Source organism: Manis pentadactyla, chromosome 2 (genome assembly GCF_030020395.1).
Source record: "Manis pentadactyla isolate mManPen7 chromosome 2, mManPen7.hap1, whole genome shotgun sequence".
NCBI classification, from domain to species: Eukaryota; Metazoa; Chordata; class Mammalia; order Pholidota; family Manidae; genus Manis; species Manis pentadactyla.
This window is the reverse complement of record NC_080020.1, coordinates 153,001,460-153,028,401: the sequence shown is the minus strand read 5'-3', so window position 1 is coordinate 153,028,401 and position 26,942 is coordinate 153,001,460. Positions and strand designations below refer to the sequence as shown.

General features: G+C 34.5%; 1 protein-coding gene across 7 annotated transcripts in view; it reads right to left on the bottom strand.

The window, feature by feature from the left end:
• TSGA10 (testis specific 10) overlaps window positions 1-26,942 on the bottom strand; it is a 119,660-nt gene that overhangs the window by 80,821 nt on the left and 11,897 nt on the right. For 3 of the 7 annotated variants that reach the window (XM_036880010.2, XM_057496952.1, XM_036880006.2), the window contains exons 3-9: window positions 15,310-15,525; window positions 11,621-11,686; window positions 10,335-10,502; window positions 9,777-9,932; window positions 6,175-6,345; window positions 6,008-6,085; window positions 4,939-5,090 (exon numbers count right to left, since the gene is read on the bottom strand). In XM_036880010.2, coding sequence (XP_036735905.2) covers window positions 4,939-5,090; window positions 6,008-6,085; window positions 6,175-6,345; window positions 9,777-9,932; window positions 10,335-10,385 — 608 coding nt within the window. In that variant the 5' untranslated portion in view covers window positions 10,386-10,502; window positions 11,621-11,686; window positions 15,310-15,525. Of the gene's footprint in view, window positions 1-4,938; window positions 5,091-6,007; window positions 6,086-6,174; window positions 6,346-9,776; window positions 9,933-10,334; window positions 10,503-11,620; window positions 11,687-15,309; window positions 15,526-25,769; window positions 25,857-26,942 lie in introns of those variants that run through there. The other 4 variants (XM_057496951.1, XM_036880008.2, XM_036880011.2 and 1 more) reach the window with 3 other exon arrangements.

The window sequence follows — 26,942 nt, the reverse complement described above, 5'->3', positions numbered from 1 at the left end:
CCTTCCTAATTACAACCCTTAAATAGAATTCGTGCCTCATATCAAATTTATCGAGTATCATAATTCTTCCAAGTGGTAAAGACACCTCAAGACAAATGCTGGGCATAGAAGCCACAGGGCATAAATATGCAAAGAAGTAAAAAGCTAACCATTTCAAACAATAAGGCTTCTCTCTCACTTACCAACTTAACATTTCCCTGTATGGCCCCGGAAGATGACTGGTTAGCCAGAGACGGGTAAGATTCCTCAAGGGAGGAACAACCTAAGACAGGCACAGTCGCAGGGGGGTCATCAGGTGAGAAATTGGGGATCAACAGAGGTGAGGCTTAGAACCTCACCCCCCCGTTCTGAGAGAAATCTTCTGCATACGTGGATGTTTTATTACCCTTGTCTAGCTTGGATTAACACATAGTCTACAGGCACACACCTGATCATCTACATTTGCTCTCTTACAACACTAAAGTATGTTTTCTACCTTTATCTTGTATCTACCTACCACTTCAGCATTTTATTAAAAATAATAATAATAAAGAGAGAAATGTGGTATCCACATATAAATCAAGTATAAAAATCGAAAGAGTATTCATATTTGAACTGACAGTTTATAGTTCATAATGCATGAGCAAAACCGAAAGTTTCTGTGATGACTGCCCTTGTACTGTTCACCATGTAACTTATTCACTATGTAAGAATTTGTTCTCCATGTAAGAACTTCTTTGTTACGCCTCAGAAGATTGGAGACTGATGAAAATTAAGCTTGGGGTGGATTAATGATTGTGCATTGAGCATTGACTCCTCTATACAGAATTTTATTGTTGTTAACAACCATTTGATCAATAAATATGAGAGATGCCCTCACAAAAAAAAAAACCCAAAAAAGTACACACTTCCAATTGTAAAATAAATAAGTAACCGGGATGTAATGTATAGCATAAGGAATATAGTCAAAATATTGTAACAACTTGGTATGGTGATAGCTGGTACCTAGAATTATCATGTATATAAATGTTGAATCACTATGTTGTACACCTGAAACTAATGTAATGTAATACTGTGTGTCAACTACCCTTCAATAAAAAATAATTATCTACAAAAAAAAAAAAATCTAAATATAGTTTTATGATATGAATCAGCAGTTGTGTTCCTAGGTATTTACTGATTTGAAAACAAATGTCCACACAAAAACCTGCACATGAAAACTTAGAGCAGCTTAATTCATAATTGCTGAAAGCTAGAAGTAACCAAGATGTCCTTCAATATGTGCAGAAATAAACACACACATACATACATATGATAGAACATTATTCAATGCTAAGAAGAAATGAGCTAACAAGGTACGAAAAGACATGGATGAACCTTAAATATACATTGCTAAGTGAAACAAGCCTATCTGGAAAGGCTATATGCTGTATGATTTCAATTATATATTCTGGGAAAGGCAAATATGACCTCAGCCACATGATCAAGGTCAAAATCAGCAGTGGAAAGTCATATAGACAGTATGTACCCATGATACCCTGGACAGATATGCACCCTGAAATGGCATTTTACCTTGGTGATCTTTCTCTCAAACACATATTACCAATCTAATCATGAGAAAAACAGCATACAAACCCCAGTTGAGAGACGTTCTACAATTTACCTGATCAGAGTAATCCTCAAAACTGTCAAGGTTATCAAAAACAAGTCTGAGACTTAATAGTGAAGAGAAGCCTAAGGAGACATGACAACTAAATGTAATGTGTCCTGGATGGGATTCTGGAATAGAAAAAGGACATTAAGGAAAAACTAAGGAAATATGAATAAAGTATGGACTTTAGTTAATAATAATATATCAACACTGATTCATTAATTGTAACAAATGTACCATACTAATGTAAGATGTTAATAATAGAGAAAATCAGGTGTGAGGTATGTAGGAAGTATTAATACTATTTTTCCAATTGTTCTGTGAATCTAAAACTATTCTAAAATACAAAGTTTTTTAGAAAATTGTATTTTCATATAAAAGCAATAATCAGAAAGTGAAAACTAAAAATTCCATTTACAACTCCATCAAAAAATAGGAAATACTTAGGGATAAATTTGATGAAGCATAAAATCCATTCACTTTTTAAAAACTACAAAATATTGCTGAGGGAAATTGAAGACCTAAAGAAAAGGAGAGATATACTGTGTTCATGAGCAGGAACACTTGATATCTTCTGTAAATGTCATTTTCCCCCAATCCCAAGCAAGGTTTTTTTGTATACTTCTGAAGCTGATCCTAAAATTAAAATAAAACTCCAAAGAACTAGAAAAGCCTAAATAACTTTGATAAAGAACAGAGTTGGAGGACTAATACTACCTGACTTGAAGACTTAAAAAAAAATAATCAGGAGTGTTGTATTGACAACAAGATACATAAATAAATCCATTAAATGAAATACATAACCAAGAAATAGACCTACACATATATGGACAACTGACTTTCTACAGAGGTGCAAAACAATGAAGTGTAGAAAGGTAGCTTTTCTATGGATAGTATTGTAACTATTGGATATTCAACTTTGATCTATACCTTGTACTGTATACAAATATTAACTTGAAATGGATCATAGATTTAGATGTAAGAACTGAAACGATAAAACTCCTAGAAGAAACATAGGAGAAAAATCTCAATGACCTTAGACTTGACAAGGATTTCTTAAAAAGAACATAAATCTGCATAAAGATTTTTTTAATCAATAAATTTCACTAAATCAAAATAAAAAACATTTGCTCTTTAAGAAATACTGTAAAGAAATGAAAAGGCAAGCCACAAACTGGGCAAAGATATTTGCAAAACATATACCTGACAAAGGACCTAGAATATAAAAAGAACTTTTACAGCTTAATAAAAATAACTCAATAAAGTTGTGCAAAAGATTTGAAAAGACACTGAAGATATATGCATGGAACATTAAGCACACAAACAGATGCTTGAAATCATTAGTCATTAGGAAAGGCAAATTAAAACTATAAATTACTATCTATTAGAATGTCTAAAATTAAAAAGATACTACATACCAAGTGTTGATGAGGATATGTAACAGCTGGAACACTTATACACTGCTAATGCAAATGTAAAATAAAATAGTACAACCACTTTGGAAAATAATTTAATGTTTCTTCAAAAGGTAAACATATATCCGTCACATGACTCAGTCACTCTATTGTGAGGTACTTATCCAAGAGAAATAAAACCTTAAGTCACATAAAGACTCATATAAGAATGACATTCTTATTTGAATTTTGAGTACGTGAAGTTTTATTTGTTATGGCACAAAGCCAGAAACAACAAAAGCGTCTACTGACATATCCATGCAATGGAATACTACTCAGCAATAAAAAGGAATAAACTACTGATTGTATGTGACAGTGTGGATAAATCTCAAAATAATTATGCTGAATGAAAGTAGCCCAATGAAAGAATATATACTGAATGATTTCATTTATATAAAATTTTGAAAAATCCGAACAAATCTCTATGACAGAAAGAAAATCAGTTGTTGCCTAAGGATTGGCAGGGTAGAGAGGTTACAGAGGGGTATGAGGAAACCTTTCAGAGTGATGGATAGAGTCACTATCTTGATTGTGGTGACAGTTTTACAGGTATATATATATATATGTCAAAACTAGCCAAATGTAACACTTTATATACATGCAGTTTACTGTATATATTTCAATTAGACTTTAGTAATACTGTTAAAATAAATGAACACAAAGCCCTCCAAATTATTACATATCTATGTTAGAACACTTTAATAAACCATTAAAAATGCCTTCAGAGAACATGTAATGACATGGGAGAATGCTTATGGTATACAATTAAGTGAAAATGGCCAAATATATAACCTAATATAGAATAATGTTAATTACATAGGAAGTTTATATACACATAGAAATATTTATGGTTGGAAATAAATCCATATCAGTAATAGTTTTTCCTGGTTATGGAATCATGGGTGATTTAAATTTTCTTTAGACTTTTCTCTATTTTCCAAGGCTTTTTTTGTTGCTATCTTACCTTATTATTATTTTTATTTTACCTGAGCCAGCAACATCTTTTTCAGCAGGAAATTAAAAACTAAATGAAGGTAAAGAATTTGAGTGATTATCTGTCCTGATAAGGGAGTCAAACATATGCACCACAGACCCCTAAAAAATCAAAGAGGGGACTCTGGAAATACATGTGAACCAAGTATTATCTATAAACTTAATAGTATATTTCACACTCATATGAACTACTATTTTTCAGATGTTCATAGATACACTGAAATTCAACTTTACAAATCTGTAGAACCTTTATTTCTCCCATTGACAGAAACTAAAAGTAAAACCACTAACATGGAAAACCTGTTCTTCCTATATTTATTATTGCTTTAATTAGAATTTCTTCTGCAACCATACCAGTATGTAGGAAGGGGCTAAACACAGTACTTGGCATTCTGTGTAATAAAAGTTCTCTTACATGTTTCTATCTCTCTGCTGTAACATTTTATTATATTCCAAATACCCCTTTTTCTAAGCTAATATCAAATCTATGCTCTGTGCTTTCTTATACTGTTCAGATCCCAGAACATAATTTAAGTTGTAAAGGTAAATTAAAAATCAATACCAAAGTCAAAATGCTCTGTATCCAGAAGGTCTTTATAAAAGCTCTTTCAGTAAACAATGAGGCTTTCTGCAAATATAAAATTAAGATGACTAGAAGTCTGATTCCTAGTTAAGTATGGCACTACTAGTAGATGATTAGTCTTGCAGAAATCATTTAATGTCTGTTGAGGTTTCTACATCTGCTTTGTAATAATCCTCTCAGAAATTAAAGTCAATAAACTATTATTATAAAATATACTACAAAAAGCAGAGCTATTAGTTGTAGTAAACTATTAGTTGTTTAAAGGTCATTCAATTTACCTCAAAGAATTATTCTCTGCTTTTTGTCTGCCAAGTTCACCTTCAGTATCCATTGCCTTTCTTGCTAGTGATTTCATTTCCTTTTCCACTGTGGTTATGGTTTCCTTCATCAAAGTCATATTTGACATTTGCTCCATACGTTCATCATCAAGCTATACAAGTAGAATGACAAGGTTAATGCCATCACTGAAAATGTCTTAGTAATCTTCCTAAAGAGAGATCGTCCCTTTGTACCAACTGTGGTATATGACATAATTTACATAAGGAGATGATCAGATTAGACTTGACCACTGAGGAGGTTGGATGGACAAGGTACTGCAGAGAACAAGCCACTGCACAGCTTTTCTATAAAGTCTATCACAGTATATACATCTACGATCTGGTTCACTTTGACTATGGCTTTTATATCCTCTTTGCAAAAGGATTTCTTATTTGTTGCTTACATTAACAAATTATACATTAAAGTGGGATTATGAAAAAAAATTGTTTTTCTGGTTTTTTTTTCACTAATAACAACCTAACACAGATGAGTTATAAATATATTCAATTAAATGTGGTAACAGAAATCAAATTCCCTTAATTCCGCTTATACAATCAGAATACCTCAAATATATAGCTATAACATCTTAAATCCTTGATTAGTAAAAAGACGACACTTTACATTTAAATTTAGTTTAAATGTTTTTCTTACTACTTCTCATTTCATCATCATTTTCTCTACCCAAGCTATTCTTTAGGTAGAATAAGCCAGTTTCTCTGTATCATGCAATGTTATCCTTAATGAAACACTGGGATGAGTCAGTTGCTAAAATCCCTGAGAATGCATCCCTAAAGGTTTTTTTTTTTAAAGAACACACTTTGCAGCCTAACACAAAACCTTTACTCACATTTTTCAGAGGGAAATAAACAATGAAAAAGTGACAATTTACACCACACATAACATCCTAAATATTTTAGGATTATAAACACTATCTCAGAAAAATAAAAGAACTTCTCTGAACACAGAAAAAGGGGAAAGGGGGAAGCCATTGACATTTTAGAGCCAAAAGCACAAGTGATTTTTCTTTACATTATGAACTGTACACTCCAGCTCCTCTATCCTTTGTTCCAAATGAGCCTTCTCATTAAATGCTGTCTCTTGGGCAATCTGTTTAAAAAACAAAAACAAAACAAAGTATTTGCAATGTCACTGCACTGTGTTTCACAAAAGTTCATACAGATAAAATTCTTTCAAACCTTCAGCCTTTCCCGCAGACTATCTCGTTCTGACGTCATTCTTCGTAAATCAGTGAAGGCCACATCTCTTTCAGTCTCTACCCTCCGGAGGATGGCATGTGCTGTTGTTGACTTAGAAGACTTACAGGTTTTCATCATTTCTCGTCGAAGTCGGGCAATTTCCTCCTGTGCCTATTAAATACAAAGACTCCTATTTAACAAGCTTTAGGACAGACATACACATAGCTATCTTATACCCAACTAGTAAAAATGCAAGCCTATATTAATATGCAGGCATCAGGATAATGGCATAACTTAATGAGTTTATACAAATAAATACAAATGATGCCCCCAAAATGCAGATGAATGTATACAAGTAAAGTTTGGTTTACAGTATCTTTGTGAAAGTTTAAAAAAAAAATTAATTTGAAGGCAGACAATACAAGAGAGATTGTTTTACTAAGAAATATATATAGTATACTTCATCCATTTTGTGATACAAATTTGAATTCAGCACAATTCAGATAAAATACTGCTTCAATAAACAGTATCACAGTATTCCAGTCTTTCTCTACATGAACATATATGCCATTTCCATGTCCTGACTACTCTGACCCTGACAGAGGGGCCCACCAATCCTTACTGACAATCCAATATACTCTCTACACACTTGTTCATCCACCCTCAGGTCCCAAACCTATTCCACACCAGCAGATGTTTTCATCTGCTACTTTGCTGCTTAAGTCCATTACCTTCCTTCTTAATTTTGATCACACTCTGTCCAACTCATCTCCAAGTCTCAGAGGAAGATATATTACTTCCTAATTTCCACAGCTAAGCTTTCACCAGAATCCTGGACATCATCTCCTGAAGTGCCTTCTAATATATCCCTGACTCAATTATCATTATTGCCTCTCACTTTGAAGAGCGCCCTCTCCTCTGGTTCTTTCTCTCCTGCCTTTAACCACGCACTGTGGGAACTTAATCCTGCTGCCCCATTTGCCATCTTATGTCTCTTTCCTTTGACAGACTTTTTAAAAGTGCCATGGTCTGTACCCATTGCCTGTTCCTTACCACCCACTCTCTCATCCCAGTGTAAACCTGGCTCCCACACTGACCACTCTGAAGAATTTCAACTAATGACCTCACCAAACCTAATGGCCTTTTCTTAGTTGTTATTCTTGATATTTGGGCAACATCTGACATTGTTTACAACACCCTCCTTGAAATTCCTTCCTCCCTTGGGCTTATAACATTGTTCTGCCTTAGTTTCCTATCTTCATCTTTTTCAAAGATGCCTCTACCAATTGAATGAAACTTCCCAAGGTGACATGTTGGCTTCTCTGTTCCTCTATTATTGCTTTCTCAGAGACCCTAACCACTGTGAAGGCTCAAAACTCACTTCTAAGCAGGCGACTTCTAAATCTATATATTCAGCTCTTGCCTCCCCAATCCCACATTTCTTGCTACCTGATGACAATTACTTCCTGAATGAATGTACTACCATCATCTTACTCCATCTATCTGAAACTAAACACATTTTTTCTCTCAAATCAAAATTACCAATGATTTTCCTATTTCTTTTTCTATTACCACAATTCTTCAGTCATTCAAAACAGAATTTCATTCATTTCCATTCATCCTTCCTTCATGCTAAGATCAAATCTTGTCAAGTCTTCCATTACAGTTACTCCTGCATCCGTCCCTATCTTTATTTCCACTGACAGCACCCTTGCTTAGTCCTCTAATGCTTCATGGATTGCCTACTGTAACAGCCTTCTAGAGGGTTCATGGTTTCCCTTGAAGAAGAAATTGTTATATAAGATAGTAAGATAGAAAGATTATGTAAGAGATAACATAAAATTGTTAGGTTAAAACTATAAAAATGTGTGTGGGTAAAACTGTAGTATTTCCAGAATATCTCCCCTGGCTTTAGTACATCTGCATATCAACAGGTGCTCAAGGGTGGAGAGAAGTATGGCTTTAGGTCATTTGCATAATTTCTCAGGGGTGGAGAGAAGTTCATCTCCATATCAATGGGTAATTACCTGGGCAACCGAGGGTGTGCCTGAACCTGAGAGGTTGAGGGGAGGAGGCTGGCTGGCTTGCTGGCTTCTTCTTCAGGAGCAGAGGAGAGAGATGGCCCTGGACTACAGTTTGTAAGCAATAAACGGGTTTTAAATTTTATTTCTCTCTTTGGCTGATTTTGGTTTTTAGAGGTATTTTGCCCCAGAATTTCCTTTCCCTGGACTTACAATGGGGCTTTGGTCATTTCTTCTGTCTTAAAAACATAGGTTGTCCAGTGCTTATAAAGCCAAGTATAAACCCCTTATAAGGCCCGTTGAACAGCCTCTACCATGTAGTTGGCAACTACATGGAGCTCACAAATCAAATCCTGACTGCCTCCTGTTTTTGCAGATCTGTAAACTGAGAATATCTTTTATATTTTTAAATGGTTGAAAAAAAAATCAAAAGAAGAATATTTTATAACAGGTAAAAATAGTATGAAGTTAATTTCAGTGTCCATAAAGTAAGTTTTAACAGTCAAACTCATTCATTTGTATACTGTCTACACCTACTTTCACACTACAACACAGCTGAACACCTGTGACAGAGACAGTACAGCCTGCAAAGCCAAGACATTCATCTGGGCCTTTACAAAGAAGTTGGCAGACTCCTTTTCTAGTCCCATCTACTCAAGCCTTAACTCCCCTTAGTCCACTGACACAGGCTATTTATTCTAATCTCATTTAAACTGATTCATTTATCTACTCATTTTTCCACCTTTATCCTTTGCCTCACACCATTCCTTTAGTCTGAAAGTTCCTTCTTACTCATTTCAAGACGACAGAAACCTGAGTCCTTCAGGACTCAAACCCCACATCATCTGGCAAAGATTTCCTTGATCACAATTAACTAAAAATACCCACTGCTTTTATTTCTTTCAATTATCTTCTAGACTATTTATGCTAAAGCAACAAAAAGGACAGGACAACATACTTTATCTCTCCAACTAGATTGCAAAATTAGAAAACAGTGTCTCTATCTTATCATATTTTCTATTTCTTAGAGTTCCAAGCCCAGAACCCATACATAGTAGCTTAATTCTTAATAAAGTTGGTATTTTTAAAAGAAATTATGTTGGTGATTTATGAGGTTTAATATTTGAATAAAGAAGCAATCTGACTAAATGTTACATAATTTTAATCCAAAATAGAGATAAACTACAAACTGACTTTAAGCAAATTACATGGCAGTTCCTAAAGTGATTGACACTATATCAAAATGATGTTAGTATTTTTTAACCCCCAAATCAAATATTTTTACCCTGAACTCACCCATCCTATCATTTAACACTTTTCCATTTCTTATACAAAAATTGAACTATTTCTATGCATGATATGATTTTTTGGATATGGGGATAGCATACATGTGTGTGTACACATACACTTACTATATTGGAAATAGCGTATATTTCATTAAATCTTAAGTATAAAAGTAATTCCCAAATGTTAGTTAATTTGATTGGCAAATTTAAGCATTCTAATAGAACTTAAAGAATTACATTTCTCTAGAATTGAATGTTATTACTTACATAGTTTGTTATTTACAAATGAGTTTACCTGCTCATAAAGAAGAAAGGTCTTGTCTCTTTCAGAGGTAAGAACCTTGACATTACCCTGAATTTCTGCCAAATGACGCTCATATTTTTCCAGCATGCATTTAAGTTCTTCATGATCTCTTGTTGTCTTCAAAAGCTCTACATCACAGTTCGTACCCTATAATTATTACATAAGAAACTAGAAATTCTTCTTTGACTATGGTATTAACAGGAAGATATTACTGATAGCAGTACACAATCTCTACTTCAGCAAACATGACTATATAATGAAAGGAAATGATTTAAAAAGAAAGAGTAAAATCACCTGTCTTTTAAATAGTTTCAACCCAAATTGTTCCATATTCTTCTAATTACCTGCCAACCTCCCACTACTAATGTTGGGGATAAAGAACCAGTTTCGATGGTTCATTGTGTCATCAAGGAAACCTTTCTTTCCCAACCTATGATATATCAATTTATGCCAAACCCAAATGAATTATTTCCAGAGTAGGTAAATCCAAATATACAGTTAGTGTTTGAGCAGCAAACTCCAAAATACTTACGACTTTTCAAAACCTACCCGGAATGATGGAGACAGGCGTCTTGGACTTTTAGATCTGCTTCTGATCATCTTTCTCAAATTTTGAGCTTCACTCTTATAGTAATCTCTGTCTGCTTCTAACGTCTTGACAAAGGAGTCAAGTCTAGAAGGAGATTTATTTTGTGCTTTTTCAGTCTCTAAAATTATCTTGCCAAAGAGGAAAAAATCAGGCCATTATTTCAAGCTAAACTATAGCATCATTTTCTAATGAAAGTTGAAAACAAAAAGGATCTTTAAAAATCACAAATTTAGTATTTTTAAAATAATTCATCAATTATTTTTTTAAAAAGCAGTTAGATACCTTTCTTTTCCAGTATTTCTTCAGTACTATATTTGTATTTAACTGAAGGCACCCCTAAATTTCCTCAATAATTTTGAAGAAAAAATGATAAAGAAATTTCAGAGATCAGAAATGTCCACAGACCTAGTTACAAGTCCTAGCAATGTAATTACTTTGCTTAGAAAATTAATTTAAAAATTTAATAGGGGGAGTCCAGTAACCATAATGTTGGTTAAGTAATTGCACATTAACGATACAAAAAAAAATTTTTTTTAACTCACAGATAATAGCATGTTACTATTAAAGCATCTTTTCCAATACCTAAATTTTGTTCAATAATTTCTGTGAATGAATATAAATTAAATGAATGCTGAGTATTCCATACTTGTATGCATTTCTAGTGTATTCCCATTCACTTTAATTTATTTAGAAACAGTTCCTTTACAACATTTCATTTACCAATACTTTATTGGGGAAAAGTGCAAATTCTTTCAGAGAGATTGTTTCAAATATTTTAAATGATAACATTAAAATGTCTAAATAGAGCAGTTTTCATCACACAGTGTTACAGAAAAACATATTACTTGGAATTAAGTAACAAAATTTGACTTAAATATATTTATTACTAACAGAAATAAAAGTTAATGTGTAAACAAATCAATCCTATATTTTGAGAATTAAGTTATTCACAGTCAGCAATTTAAATCAAGTAACAGCTAAGAACATTAATAAAACCAACCAAAAGTTCTCCACCTCTAGGAAAGAAAGGAGTAATGATGAAATGGGGCAAGAACAGCATTGCTATTACAGATGGGAGTGCCTCATGCACCAAGCAGGGAAAAGAAACATTTTTTATTGTTTAAGAAAAGAAACATTTTTTATTATTCACAAAATGCATGAGACCCAAAACACGTACAGTTTTTTGTAGTCTTACTAACAGAATAAAAATGATTCCTTAACATATATTTATGAAAAATATACTCACAGATCTAAGCCTTTTTATTGTATCTTCCAGTACTATTATATTACTTTGCTGGCAAATGAGTTCAATCTAAAAATCAAGACAAAAAAGGTTGTTAATTTAGATGAAAAATGTTTAAACTGATTGAACTTGAAAGAGAGCATCAAAAAAAGGAAGCCACTTAAAAACATGAAGACAGTGAATATTTGAAGAAAAAAAGATATTACCCCTTTATGTTTATGTACCTTTGATGGGAAAAAAACCTTGGAAGAAATATATAGCAGTGCCTTTAAATTATCCAGTGTTGTGTATAAAATATTGACAATATTTTACCAAATTACTCCCAATAAACTGGAACAAAATGTTAATACTAATTATAATTCTGAAGATAACAGGAAAGAGAAAAGAATTACTAGGATAAAAGTTTCCCAAATCATCATTTAGAAGTCATTACTTTCTCCTCTGAATTCTTTAATAATTTAGTTCAAGCCAACCCCCAAAATACCTTTTCTATCAGTTTTAAGACATTTGACATACCCAGTTGTGTAAGTGTAACTACCGATAATCATGTGTTTAGTATACAAATGGAGTATCTTCCTAAAGGACAGTTAACTATGCTTTTAGGTAAGGCTGTAATGCCCTTTGCTAAAAGTTGGCATATTAGTTTAATGAAGTTATTTCTCAATTCAAGAACCTCCTCCTTGTTATTCTAAACTAAAATGTCTCCTGCTGTATTTTATATTGGATTGTCTGGAATTCATTGCTCATTTCTTTAGACCAAAATTCTTTTCTAAGATTTCTCTGGCAGTCATATTTTAGTTTATGAAATATTAAGGGGTGCTATGGTATGCAACATAACTTACACAGTGTGGATAAGCTTATATATAGTTTTGGATAGATAATTTTCAAAGCTTTAATTTATACTACCATGTAGACACTAAAAAGAAATCGATCTATACTGAATTATGTATAAAGATGTCCACACTAAATTAAGTATAAAAGCTTAGCTGCCAAACATTTTATCTAGCATGACACATTCTTGTAAAAAATTTATACACATATATCCACATACAGACAGAACATAACTAATACTATGTAAACTGGGGAAGATAGATTATGTCTAGGTACAGCAAGGTATGGTTTCTATGTGGACTGAAATTTTGATTAATAAACATGTATTACTTTAATAAAGATAAAAAACAGAAGTTGATCCCTCTCTGAAAAACAAAATTATAACTGGCCCAAATGAAGATGCTAACACAGTATTTTCATTTACTTGACAACTGTTTAATGAGGACCTACTATGTGCTTCACATAGTGTTAAATGTTGGGTATAGCAGTGAATAAAACAGACAAAACTTCTGCCCTAATGGAGCTTACTTTCAAGTTGCAAAGAGAAAAAACAAAGATAACAGGTAAAATATATGTCAGACTACCTCCATGTATCTATAGCATAATCTCAAACAGTGTAGGGTCCCAAAAATTCTTATGAGCTTTCAAATTAGAAATTCTCTTGTTTTCAAGACTCATCCCACAGCTCAAACAAGGAATCTCTCACCAGAGACTGGATATCTAAACTGCACATCCAATGACTTAAGGATAATGACAAGACGCAATGGTATTCATATCCCTAACACTGGTTGTGCATCTTTCTAATACCCATTCTACCTGTAACATCCACTTACTGAGGCTGGTGATATCATTTCAGGGCATCCTACCAACTGAAAGCACCTATTTCCTTTCTGTCATCTCTTTATTAACTTTCCAGTGTTTTCCCTGCATCAGCAATGCTATCTCTAAGACTGCTGCTGATCTCTTCCCCAAATAGCTTTCCAATTCTCAGATACACTACACTTTACACATCATATATGGATTACCTATTTCCTAGAAAAGCTCTTTTCTGAGCCAGAAGAATTTTCATCTGTGAATTTAGTATTTTCAGTTTTAGGTAAATCCTAGCTCTTTTGGTGTTTTTCATTCCTGAAATTCTCCCTTTTGATAACAGAGGATTTACCCTTAGACAGTATTCATTCTCAAGAACACAGACCCTAACAAGCCTTTAAAATTAATGACTTCTCTTCACAAGAATTTGGCCAACTAGACTTCCTACAATCTGGGAAGGAGTGCAGTGAATTTTTAATTTAAAGAAGAAAACAAGGAAGACATAATAAAATACCAATCCACTGCTCTTTAATTTGATCATTTTTATCATTAAGACTAAACTCAATTTACCATTAATGTGGAAAGTATTAATGAAGGATAACTATTCTTAAAGAAAGAATATAAACAAAAGACTTCACTAAGAAATGTTTAAAATATTCAACGTACTTTTAAATATCCTTCAAATACTTTAGTAGCAACCCTTGCAAGATAAATAATTCACTAGTTAAAAACAAACCATTCTTATCTTCTCTTTCAAGTAATTCTCCTAGGACCTCCTCCAAGCAACACTGCTAAAGAGGACTGTGTGTTTATGTTAAAGTAATAAACTTCTTGTATTTAAATATGCCGTTATTAAGACTTTTCACTAACTTAGACTTACTTAGTCTTTACATAGTGTAAATATGTGAGATCACTGCATATAAGCAAATACTATCCTAGAGTTCATTAGGTAGGCTCTTAAATTTCAAATTACTGTAACAAATAATGTCTTCAGTAACACTATGTTCTCAGCCTGATCATTTAAGTGTTTTATCATATGCTACCAAGAATAGCATGTAATATGCTTTATTATATGCTACCAAGAGTACATTGAAAGGGTGTTTAAGAAATAACACGTAACAACAATTAGCTTTGGGAAACTACCTTACTACAGACATAATTTACTAATTTGGTGACTAATAAAATCAAGATGAATAAGCACAGCCACACATTATCATTTAGAAATTCATTTGTTTGCTTTTTGGCTTTCAAATATATTCTGTATCTTGCTTATAAGCCATTAGGCAGCAATGAGAAATGAACTGTCTTCATTTTAAAATTGCACATAAATTCCTAGTTTCTAAATTTCATGGCAAACTACTAAAACCCAATCAAATAAAATGTTTATCAAAATATCATAAAGCTACAAGCAATTAAAATAATGTGGTAGTGACACAGAAAATGGCAAATTAATCAGTGAAACCAAACAGTCCAGGAACAAATCCATGCATGTATGAGAATTTAGTAGCTGTTAAAATTGTATTTCAAATGGGTAACAAAGGACAAGTCAACCCTACCTCAAAATAGAACAAAGAATTTCCAGCAAGATTAAAAACTTTAAAAAAATTATTTAAAGCATTAAAAGAAAACTAAGAAATATTGAAGGGGCAAAGTTTCCTGCCTCCTTCTTTTGAATTGCCTGATCCCAGCCTCAGGCTTCTCTACTCCACGCTCCTCTCAGATTCCAGCATTTCTCTCTGGTCCTAATGAGGGCTGGTTAGCTCAGTTAACACCCTAGGGCTAAGAAACCCAAGGTTGTGAGTTCAGTCCTTACAAGGCTGGTTTTCCTTTTCCATTTCTATCAACCTCATTGCTTGGGGAATCTGCTGCCTTGCATCCAATGAGAGGTACTGCACTTACTGAAACAAATTCACATGTAAGTAGACCTACATAGTTCAAATCCATGTTGTTCAAGGGTCAATTGTATAAATTAATCCTCAGAATAGACATTGTATGTCAATTATACTTCAATAATTAAAAAAAAAAGTCCTGGTCAGTGGTAAACATAATACCTTTGCTTCTTCAAGTTCCTTGTCGGCAGTATCCACCACAAAATTTTTCTCTTTTTCTAGTTGTTCTGCTAGTTGGTCAATTTTAATCAATTCTTTACAAAGATGCTCATTGCGGCTGGTTAAATCATCTACTTTACTGCTTACCACCTCTTTACTATCCAAGAGTTTCCTAACATATTCTTCCAAGCCATGATTTGTCTGTTTGAGATCTTCAATCTGTTATAATTAGAAGGAAAATAATCACATTAAAATATTTACTTAGCTTCCCTCTGAGGAAAACAACTAGGTGACTGGAATTAGGAAGGGAGGTTGCTTCCCTGGCAAAGAGACTTAACTATATATTTTTGTTTTCTGAATTTGGTACCATGTGAATGTATTACCTATCTGAAATACATTAAATGAAAATTTGAAGATTTACAGCTATATCTTTAAAGACAATTTACAGTTAATAAAAAATTTCTATTGATTTTTAACCAGATATTATAAAATTGGCCAAATATTTGCAAAAAAGAAACCATGGTCTTGAAATTATTTAATTTTAGCAATACCATCAATTAGGAAGTCTTTAGAATTAAATTTCTAATTATTATCAAAATGTTAACTCTTTAGAAGAAAGTCCTTTTGAATAAATGTATCAATAACTTACATGACTAAGCTAAATATCAAATCAATCAGGTATTTGCTGACTAAAATGGAGGACCACAGCTTTCCTTCCCAGCCCACTATCAAATCATCAAAGGATGAAGAAAAGGGCCTTTTCTATCACAAAGGTATCCAAATGCCTTTAAAGGAAAAAAAATATATTAGATGCATTAAACAATGATTATATATCAGGAACTATGTTAAATTACAAAGATACAAGATAGGTTAGGTACCTGTCCTCAGAGAATATACTGTTACTTGAGGAAATACAAATACAGTATGTTAAGTGCCAGAACAGAAGCATCTATGATATAAGGTGGTGGCACAAAGGTCTTTTCCATAGTATCTGTCTCTCACTGTATATTTAATAAACATTTATTGAGCACCTACTATATTCAAGGCACTGTGTTGGCATCCTGCAGAAGATGTAAAAAAGAAGAAAAACAGTCTCGGTCTTTAAGGAGCTTCTAGAATTGCTAAATCCCTTATCTAATGTTATTCTTAGTTCTAACATTATTCTTGCCCTGACCTGACTCTTTGTAAATAACTATACAGATAGCTTTTTCCGAATCATCAAAATGAACAAAGTTTTCTTTAAAGATATAAATGTTATCTGTAATTTACCACTATATAAGTAAATATCATAAAGGTCATAAATTATATTTAATATACTACATTCAGTAAGCACAGTAAAAGCCATTATTTTAATCCAACACTCCCTTTGGCATTTTGGAAGGGACACTACCTTGCAGGATTTAGAGGTAAAGAGTTGAAATAGTCAAACCCAGGAAAAGAAAAAATTTCAAGAATTTAAAAAAAATCAGAAAGGGGAACTGTAAGTGAACTTGTTTCCTTAGTTAAGTCTTTCATTACAACTGGCCTGAATTTCAGCAGTATCTCCTACTGTCTTCTCTTTTGGCCTTCTTCCCAAACACAAATACAAATTTTTTGAAAATGCAAATTTGAAATGACTCTTGAAACCATATGGTGCTTCATCACACTGAGAATAGGATGAAAAAATGCCATTTGTGATCCCAGCTGTACTGACCTGTTCAGCCTAACTTTTCACCATCCCCAAAATATACTTAAGCTCCAGACATGCTGTAGGAAACAATCTCACTAAACTCATTTTAAAAGCTATACTAGGGAAGTTGTTGCAAATATTATATACTATGTCCCAGAGCCGTCTTTGTAAGAATTCCCAATGGAAACTTTGCTCAAGTCTCAATTTCAGAAAAACATATTATTTTTTGGAGACCTGGTTTGTTCTTACACTATGGACCAGGAATTATTTAACTAAAATTTTCTTTTTGCCTTTGCCTCCAATAATTTTAAAGCCAGCCTGCAGCCTCCCTCTAACAACCAGTATGGAAATAGTGTGCAATGATTTCCTGTCTGTCTATTATTATCCTATGCTTTCCCTAAGTTTATTTTTCCCCTACTCTTATTATCTAAGCTATTTTCATTACTAGTATTGTTTTAAACTATAGAATAGGGGATAAGCAAACATAAACTTCAATTTATCTATCTGTATGTCTTTCTTTGTTCATGGCCATATTTATGACAACAAGAGCGCACTAAAAATGTTCACTAACCTCCGACTGTACTGGGACAGGTTAAATGCTTCTCCTTTTGGTGCTCCAATAAAGTCTCTTATTTAGTTTTCTTAATATTTTATAAGATGCATTACAATCATTTATTTCCCTGCCCCTTGCATTAAATTCTAAACAACTTTAGAGATAGATCTCTAATTTCTGTATCAATACAACTCTCCTTTCTGTATGGTTCATTATATATGTAGCACATACTGCTCAAATTATTTTTTTTATTAAGGTATCATTGATAAACACTCCTATGAAGGTTTCACATGAAAAACAATATGGTTACTACATTCACCCATATTTCAAATTATTTTTAAATGAATAAAATACATTATATAAAAAAATGAACACTCCCCCACCTGCCATCAAGCCTTACTCAATTTCAAGACACAAATACTTAGAAGAGGCAGTTCACTCAGAGAAGCAGAAAGGATGTGGGCTTGGCGCTTAGGCAGGCTGATTTAATCCTGGTACAGTTTTTTTACCAGTTAGTTAACCTTGGGCAATGTACCATATTTTCTTGATCCTAAGGGATTTATCTGACTTCAGAAAAAATAAATGGAAGCCTCCTGAGTCTCAATGTTCAGTGGAGAAAAAAGCTGTAATTTTCAGGGTTGTAGTTAGAAATAAAAGTTCCAGTAAAATTTCTGGCCAGTAACAGGTACTCAAAAAGTAGGGTGAAAAAAAAAGTTTATTTTGAAGTAACTATGAACTCACAGGAAGTTGTAAATATAGCACAGAGATCTCTTGTGGCCTTAACCCAGCTTCCCCAAAGAAAACATTAAATACATCTTAAATAATCATCATACATTATCAAACCCAGAGATTTGACATTAACAATTTGTGCATGTTTTTCTATACCATTTTATCATATGTGCAGATTGCTGTAACTATCACCTCGGTGAGGTACAGACTATTCCATGACCACAAAGATGGAGTTCCTGTTACCCCTTTATATTCACATGCTATCCCTCCCCACCTTTAACTCTTAGCAACTACTAATGTCAACAATTTTTTCATTTCAAAAATGCAATAAAAATTAAATCATGTGATAAAGATCACAGTATGTAGTTTTTTGACAACGGCTTTTTCACTTGGCACAATGCCTTGAAGTCTGCCAAGTTATATGAATGAACAGTTCATTCCTTCTTATTGATGAGCAATATTCCATGGTATGGATTACCACAGTCAGTTTAATCACTCACTGATGAAGGGAAAATTTAGTTGTTTCAAGTTATTGGCTATAACAAATAAAGCTGCTAAAAACAATTTTATACATGTTTTTGAGTGGGCATAAGTTATCTTTTCTCCAAAATAAATGTCCAGGAATACAACTGCTGGATTGCTTGGTAACTGCATACTTACTTTCATAAGAAATAAACAATTTTCCAGAGTGGTTGTACTGTTTTTCATTCCCACACAATGTATGAGTGACCCAAGTTCTCCTTATCTTTGTCAGAATTTGGTATTGTTTTTTATTTTAGTGCTCTTATAGATACGCATTATTTCATAATGGTCCTAATTTGAATTTCCCATGTTTACAAAGGATGAACATCTTTTTTTTTCCCAGAAGGTATTTTTTTTATTAAGGTATCATTGATACACACTCTTAAGAAGGTTTCACAAGAAAAACAATGTGGTTGTTACATTCACCCTTATTATCGAGTCCCCCCATACCCCATTGCAGTCACTGTACATCAGTGTAGTAAGATGCCACAGTCCCTATTTGTCTTGAGCAATACTATCTTTCCCGTGACCCCACATACACCATGTCCACCAATCATGATACCCCACAATCCCCCTCTCCCTCCCTACCCACCCATCCTCACCCACCCGCCCCTTTGGTAACCACTAGTTCCTTCTTGGAGTCTGTGAGTCTGCTGCTATTTTGTTCCTTCAGTTAATGTTTCGTTGTTATACTCCACAAATGAGGGAAATCATTTGGTAGTAGTCTTTCTTGGCCTGACTTATTTCACTGAGCATAATACCCTCTAGCTCCATCCATGTAGTTGCAAATGCTAGGATCTGTTTCTTTCTTATGGCTGAATACTATTCCATTATGTGTATGTACCACCTCTTCTTTATCCATTCATCTACTGATGGACACTTAGATTACTTCCATATCTTGGCTATTGTAAATAGTGCTGCAACAAACACAGAAGTGCATATGCCTTTTTGAATCTGAGAAGTTGTTTTCCTTGGGTAAATTCCTTGGAGTGGAGTTCCCAGGTCAAATGGTATTTCTACTTTTGGTTTTTTGAGGAACCTCCATTTTGCTTTCCACAATGGTTGAACTAATTCACATTCCCACCAGCAGTGTAGGAGGGTTCCCCTTTCTCCACATCTTCACCAGCATTTGTTTTTCCTAGTCCTTTCAATGTTGGCCATTCTAACTGGTGTGAGGGGATATCTCATTGTGGTTTTAATTTGCATTTCCCTGATCTGATAATTAGCGATGTGGAGCATCTTCACATGTATCTGTTGGCCATCTGAATTACTTCTTTGGAAAACTGTCTGTTCATATTCTCCACCCATTTTTTAAAAGGGTTATTTGCTTTTTGGGTCTTGAGGCATATGAGTTCTTTATACATTTTGGATGTTAACCCCTTGTCAGATATGTCACTTACAAATATATTCTCCCATACTGTAGGATGCCTTCTTGTTCTGCTGATAGTGTCCTTTGCTGTACAGAAGTTTTTCAGCATGATGTAGCCAATTTGTTCATTTTTTATATTGATTCCCTTGCACAAGGAGATGCATTCAGGAAGTTGCTCATGTTTATATTCAAGAGATTTTTGCCTATGTTTTGTTGTAAGAGTTTTATCATTTCATGACTTACATTCACATCTTTGATCCATTTCGAGTTTATTTTGTGTATGGGGTTACACAATAATCCAGTTTCATTCTCTTGCATGTAGCTGTCCAGTTTTGCCAACACCAGCTGTTGAAGAGTTGAAGAGGCTGTCATTGCCCCCACTGTATATCCTTGGCTCCTTTATCGTATATTAATTGACCTTACATGCTTGGGTTTCTATCTGGGCTTCTAGTCTGTTCCATTGGTCTATGGATCTGTTCTTATGACAACATCAAATTGTCTTGAATACTGTGGCTTTGTAGTACTGCTTGAAGTCAGGAAGCATAATTCCCCCCATTTTATTCCTCCTTCTCAGGATTGCTTTGGCTATTCGGGGTCTTTTGTGGTTCCATATGAATTTTAGAACTATTTCTTCCAGTTCATTGAAGAATGCTGTTAGTATTTTAATAGGGATTGCACTGAATCTGTAGATTGCTTTAGGCAGGATGGCCATTTTGACAATATTAATTCTTCCTAACCATGAGCATGGAATGTGTTTCCATTTATTAGTATCTTCTTTAATTTTTTTCATCACTGTCTTGTTGTTTTCCAGGTATAGAACTTACACTTCCTTGATTAGGTTTATTCCAGGTATTTTATTCTTTTTGATGAAATTGTGAATGGAATTGTTTTCCTGATTTCTCTTTCTGCTAGTTCATCGTTAGTATATAGGAATGAAACAGATTTCTGTTTATTAATTTTGTACCCGCAACTTTGCTGAATTCAGATATTAGATCTAGTAGTTTTGGAGTGGAATCTTTAGGGTTTGTTATGTAAAATATCATGTCATCTGCAAACAGGGACAGTTTGACTTCTTCCTAGCCAATCTGGATGCCTTTTACTTCTTTGTGTTGTGTGACTGCCATTGCTAGGACCCCCAGAACTATGTTGAATAAAAGTGAGGAGGGTGGGCATCGTTGTCTTGTTCCAGATCTTAAAGGAAAAGCTTTCAGCTTCTTGCTGTTAAGTACGATGTTGGCTGTGGGTTTGTCATATATGGCCTTTATTATGTTGAGGTACTTGCCCTCTATACCCATTTTGTTGAGAGTTTTTATAATGAATGGATTTTGAATTTTGTCAAATGCTTTTTCAGCATCTATGGAGATGATCATGTGGTTTTTGTCCTTCTATTTGTTGATGCGGTGGATGATGTTGATGGATTTTCAAATGTTGTACCATCTTTGCATCCCTGGAATGAATCCCAGTTGAGCATGATGGATGATCTTTTGAATGTATTTTTGAATTTGGTTTGCTCATATTTTGTTGAGTATTTTTGCATCTATGTTCATCAGGGATATTGGTCTGTAAGTTTCTTTTTTTTGTGGTGTCTTTGCCTGGTTTTGGTAGTAGAGTGATGTTGGCCTCGTAGAATGAGTTTGGGAGTATTCCCCCCTCTTCTATTTTTTGGAAAACTTTAAGGACTATGGGTATTAGGTCTTCACTAAATGTTTGATAAAATTCAGCAGTGAAACCATCTGGTCCAGCGGTTTTGTTCTTATGTGTTTTTTGATTACCAATTCAATTTCATTGCTGGTAATTGATCTATTCAGATTTTCTGTTTCTTCCAGGGTCAGTCTTGGAAGGTTGTATTTTTCTAGAAAGTTGTCCATTTCTTCTAGGTTATCCAGTTTTTTAGCATATAATTTTTCATAGTATTCTTTCATAATGCTTTATATTTCAGTGGTGTCTGTGATTTTTCTTTCTCATTCCTGATTCTGTTCATGTGTGTAGACTCTCTTTTTTTCGTGATAAGTCTGGCTAGGGGTTTATTTTTTTTGTTTATTTTCTCGAAGAACCAGCTCCTGCTTTCATTGATTCTTTCTTTTATTTTATTCTTCTCAATTTTGTTTATTTCTTCTCTAATCTTTATTATGTTCCTCCTTCTACTGACCTTGGGCCTCATTTGGTCTTCCTTTTCTAGTTTTGTTAATTGTGAGTTTACACTGTTCTTTTGGGATTGTTCTTCTTTCCTGAGGTAGGCCTGTATTGCAATATACTTTCTTCTTAGCACAGCCTTTGCTGCTTCCCACAGATTTTGCGGTGTTGAATTATTGTCATTTTTCTCCATATATTGATGGATCTGTTTTTATTTGGTCATTGATCCATTGATTATTTAGGAGCATGTTATTAAACCTCCATGTGTTTGTGGGTTTTTTCATTTTCTTTGTGTAATTTATTTCTAGTTTCATACCTTTGTGGTCGGATAAGCTGATTGGTACAATTTCAAACTTTTTGAATTTACTGAGGCTCTTTTTGTGGCCCTGTATATGATCTATTCTTGAAAATGTTCCATGTGCACTTGAAAAGGTGTTTCCTATTGCTTTTGGATGGAGTGTTCTGTAGATGTCTGATAGGTCCATCTGTTCTAATACATCGTTCAGTGACTCTGTCTCTTTACTTATTTTCTCTCTGGTTGATCTGTCCTTTGGAGTGGTGTGTTGAAGTCTCCTAAAATGTATTTGTTTCACATACGTAGGTGATCCTCTGTTGGGTGCATAGATATTTATAATAGTTATATCCTCTTGTTGGACTGACTCGTTTATCATTATGTAATATCCTTCATGTCTTGTTACTTTCTTTGTTTTGAAGTCTATTTTGTCTGATACAAGTACTGCAACTCCTGAATTTTTCTCCCTATTAGCTCCATGAAATATCTTTTTCCATCCTTTACTTTCAATCTGTATATGTCTTTGTGTTTGAAGTGAATCTCTTGTAGGCAGCATATAGACAGGTCTTGCTTTTTTATCCATTCAGTGACTCTACGTCTTTTGATTGGTGTATTCAGACAATTTTCATTTAGGGTGGTCATCGATAGGTATGTATGTATTGCCATTGCAGGCTTTAGATGTATGGTTACCAAAGGTTCAAGGGAAATTCCCTTACTATCTAACAGTCTAATTTAACTCACTTAGTATGGTATTACAAACCCAACCTAAACGGCCTTTTTTTTTCCTCCACCATTCTTTTTGTATTTGGTATCATATTCTGTACTCTTTGTCTATCCCTTGATTGACTTTGGGGGTAGTTGACTTGATTTCCAGCTTCTTAGTAATTAATTGTTCTACTTTCTTTACTGTAGTTTTATTCCCCCTGGTGACAGCTATTTAGCCTTAGGAACACTTCTATCTATAGCAGTCCCTCCAAAATGCACTGTTGAGGTGGTTTGTGGGAGGTTCTCTCTCAGCTTTCGCTTATCTGAAAATTGTTTAATTCCTCCTTCAAATTAATTGACAATCTTTCCAGGTAGAGTAGTCTTGTTTCAAGGCCCTAGTGCTTCATTGCATTAAATATATCATGTCACTCCCTTATGCCCTGTAAGGTTTCTGTTGAGAAGTCTGATGATAGCCTGATGGGTTTTCCTTTGTATGTGATCTTTTGTCTCTCTCTACCTGCTTTTTAAAAGTCTGTCCTTATCCTTGATCTTTGCCATTTTAATTATTATATATCTTAGTGTTGTCTTCCCTGGATCCCTTTTGTTGGGAGATCTGTGCACCTCCATGGCCTGAGAGACTATATCCTTCCCCAGATTGGGGAAGTTTTCAGAAATTACCTCCCCAATGACACTTTCTATCCCTTTTTCTCTCTCTTCTTCTTCTGGTTCTCCTATAATGCGAATGTTTTTCCATTTGGATTGGTCCCACAGTTCTCTCAATATTTCATTCTTAGAGATCCTTTTTTCTCTCTGTGTCTCAGCTTCTTTGTATTCCTCTTCTCTAATTTTTATTCCATTTACTGTCTCTTCTACTGCATCTAATCTACTTTTAAATCCCTCCATTGTATGTTTCATTTCAGATATGGAATTTCTTAATGATTGAATCTGCATCCTAAATTCATCCCTGAGTTCTTGAATATTTTTCTGTATCTCCATGAGCATGTTTTTGATTTTTATTTTGAACTCTGTTTCAGAAAGATTGGTGAGTTCAGTTTCATTTGGCCCTTTTTCTGGTGTTTGCCAGATTTTGGTTTTAACCAGGTTCCTTTGACATTTCATATTTGTAAGTGGCACCCTCTATTGTCCAGAAGCTCTAGTCTCTGGTGCTGCTCAGCCCCTGGAGTGATGTCGGGGGGTCACAGGGAGTCAGCGCTGGTGCCTAGGGGTGGGAAGAGCTGTTTCCTGCTTCCTGGCTGCAGTGCCTGTCTCCACTGTCAGAACCAGTGGGCCCAGCAAACAGGTGTAAGCCTGTGCTTTGCTTTGTAGCTGCTGTAGGTGGGACCTCCCTCTGGCTGGCCTGACGCCAGTGCAGAGACTGCCAGTTTGCGAGCCAGTGCCAGCAGGCCAGGAGGGAGGTGCATCAGGCTGCATATCACAGTGGGGGGTCTCAGATATGAGTAGCCAGCCAGGGGGGTGGAGCACCTGAAGCCCCTGAAAGTTCCCAACCTGCTGGGCAGAGTCTGCCCAAACAACCTTGTCCACCTATCCCTTCTCCCAAGCAGCAAGCTCCGTGTGGGGCAAGCTCCATGCATACCCCACCCCTTCAGCAGCCCTCTTGCTGCTAGGAAGCCTCTCAGACCACAGCCTTCCCTTTGTTCCAGAGCAGCTGGATGTGGATCCCGTCCTCCACAAACGGCTGGAATCTCAGTCTTTCCAAGTATTTCACCTTAGATTTCCAACCTCACTAATCTTCAGAGCACCATTTAATGTAGGTTTGTACTCCCAAAGCAGATCTCCAGGGCTAGGTGGTCAGCAGTCCTAGGCTTCCACCCACTCCCCACTATGTTTCTCTTTCTCCTGTCAGTGAGCTGGGTTGGGGAAAGGGCTTGGGTCCTACTGGATCAAGGCTTTGGTATGTTATCCTGCTTTGTGAGGTCTGCTCTGTTCTCCACGTGTACACAGTCTGGCACAGCCTTCTTTCCTGTTGCATTTTTAGGATTAGTTATATTAACTATATTTTTGTATTATATGTGGTTGTGGGAGGAGTTCTCTGTCTCACCTCTCATGCCACCATCTTGAATCTCAGCACTCAGGATGAACATCTTTTTATGTGCCATCCATCAACCACATATGCTTCTGTGAAATATCTCTTCATGTCTTTTGTTCATTTTTTAGTTGGACTGTATGCTTTTCACTGCCGAATTCTGATAATTCTTCATGGTTCTAGATAGGATTCCTCTGGCAGCAACATTGTAGTTTGCACTTTCATCCTAATAATGGGGTGTTCACAAAGCAAAAAACTTAAATTTTTAATGAAGCCGAAATCAACAATTTTTTCTTTTCTGAATCATCTTTTTGGTGTCAGGATAAACATGTCTTCCTAGAAATTCCATTAGCTATCCTTTTAGGTACCTCTGCTGGCAACCAATTTTCTTAGTTTTCTTCATCTAAGAATATCTTGATTTTCCCTTCATTTCCAAAGGATACTTACACCAGACAGAGAATACTGAATCAACAGCTCTTTTCTTCCAGCACTTGAAAAATGTACCACTTTCTTCCATCTACTTCCATGGTTTCCGATTTGCTATCATTTGAACTGGTGCTCCCCTATAGGTAAAAAATGGTTTCTCTAGTTCCTATCAGGACTCTTTTTTTGTCTTTTGTTTTCAGAAGTTTGACTGAACTGTCTTGGCATGGATTTCTTTGAGAGATTCCTAGAAGGTAAATATTCACTTTTTAAAATCTATTTTATGTCTTTTGCCAAATTTGCAGGCTAATTAGCTATTATTTATTTTAATACTTTTTCAGCCCCACTCTATCTTACTGGGACTCCAAATATTAGCATTTTCTGTTATTGTCCAACCTATACCTGAGCCTCTGTTCACCTTTTTGAATCTATTTTCTGTTGTATGATTAGGTTATTTCTATTTTTCTATTCTCATGTTCACTTACTCATTCCTCTCTCAATTCTGTTGTTTGGATACAATGAGTTTTAATTTGTTACTGTATTTTTTTAAACTTTTTTGATTGTGTTAAATACATGTATCATAAAATTTACCATTCTAACCATTTTTTAAAGTATACAGTTTGATGATATTAAGTACATTGACAATGTTGGGCAACCATCCTATATCCATTTCCAGAACTTGTTCATCTCAAACAAAAATTCTGTACCCATTAAATAATAACTTTCTCCCTATGAACTTGCCTTTTCTAGGCACTTCATGTAAGTGGAAGATACATTATTTGTCCTTCTGTGCCTGGCTTATTTCATTTAGCATGTTTTCAAGCTCATCCTTGTTGTAGACTCAAATCAGAATTTCACTCCTTTTAAAGTTGAATAATATGCTATTGCATGTACATACCACTTTTTGTTTATCCATTCATCTGTTAATGGACATTGATGGATGAGTTGTTTCAATCTTTTGGCTATTATGAATACTACTGTTATGAACACTGTTATGCAATTATTTGTTTGAATTCCTGCTTTTCATCCTTTGGGGATATACCTAGGTGTGGAATATCTGGATCATATGATAATTCTGTATTTGACTTTTTCAGGATCTCCAAAAGATTTTTCCACCAAGGCTGCAACATCTTAACATTCCCACCAGCAATGCACAAGAGCTCCAGTTTCTCCATATTCTAACACTTTTTATTTTCT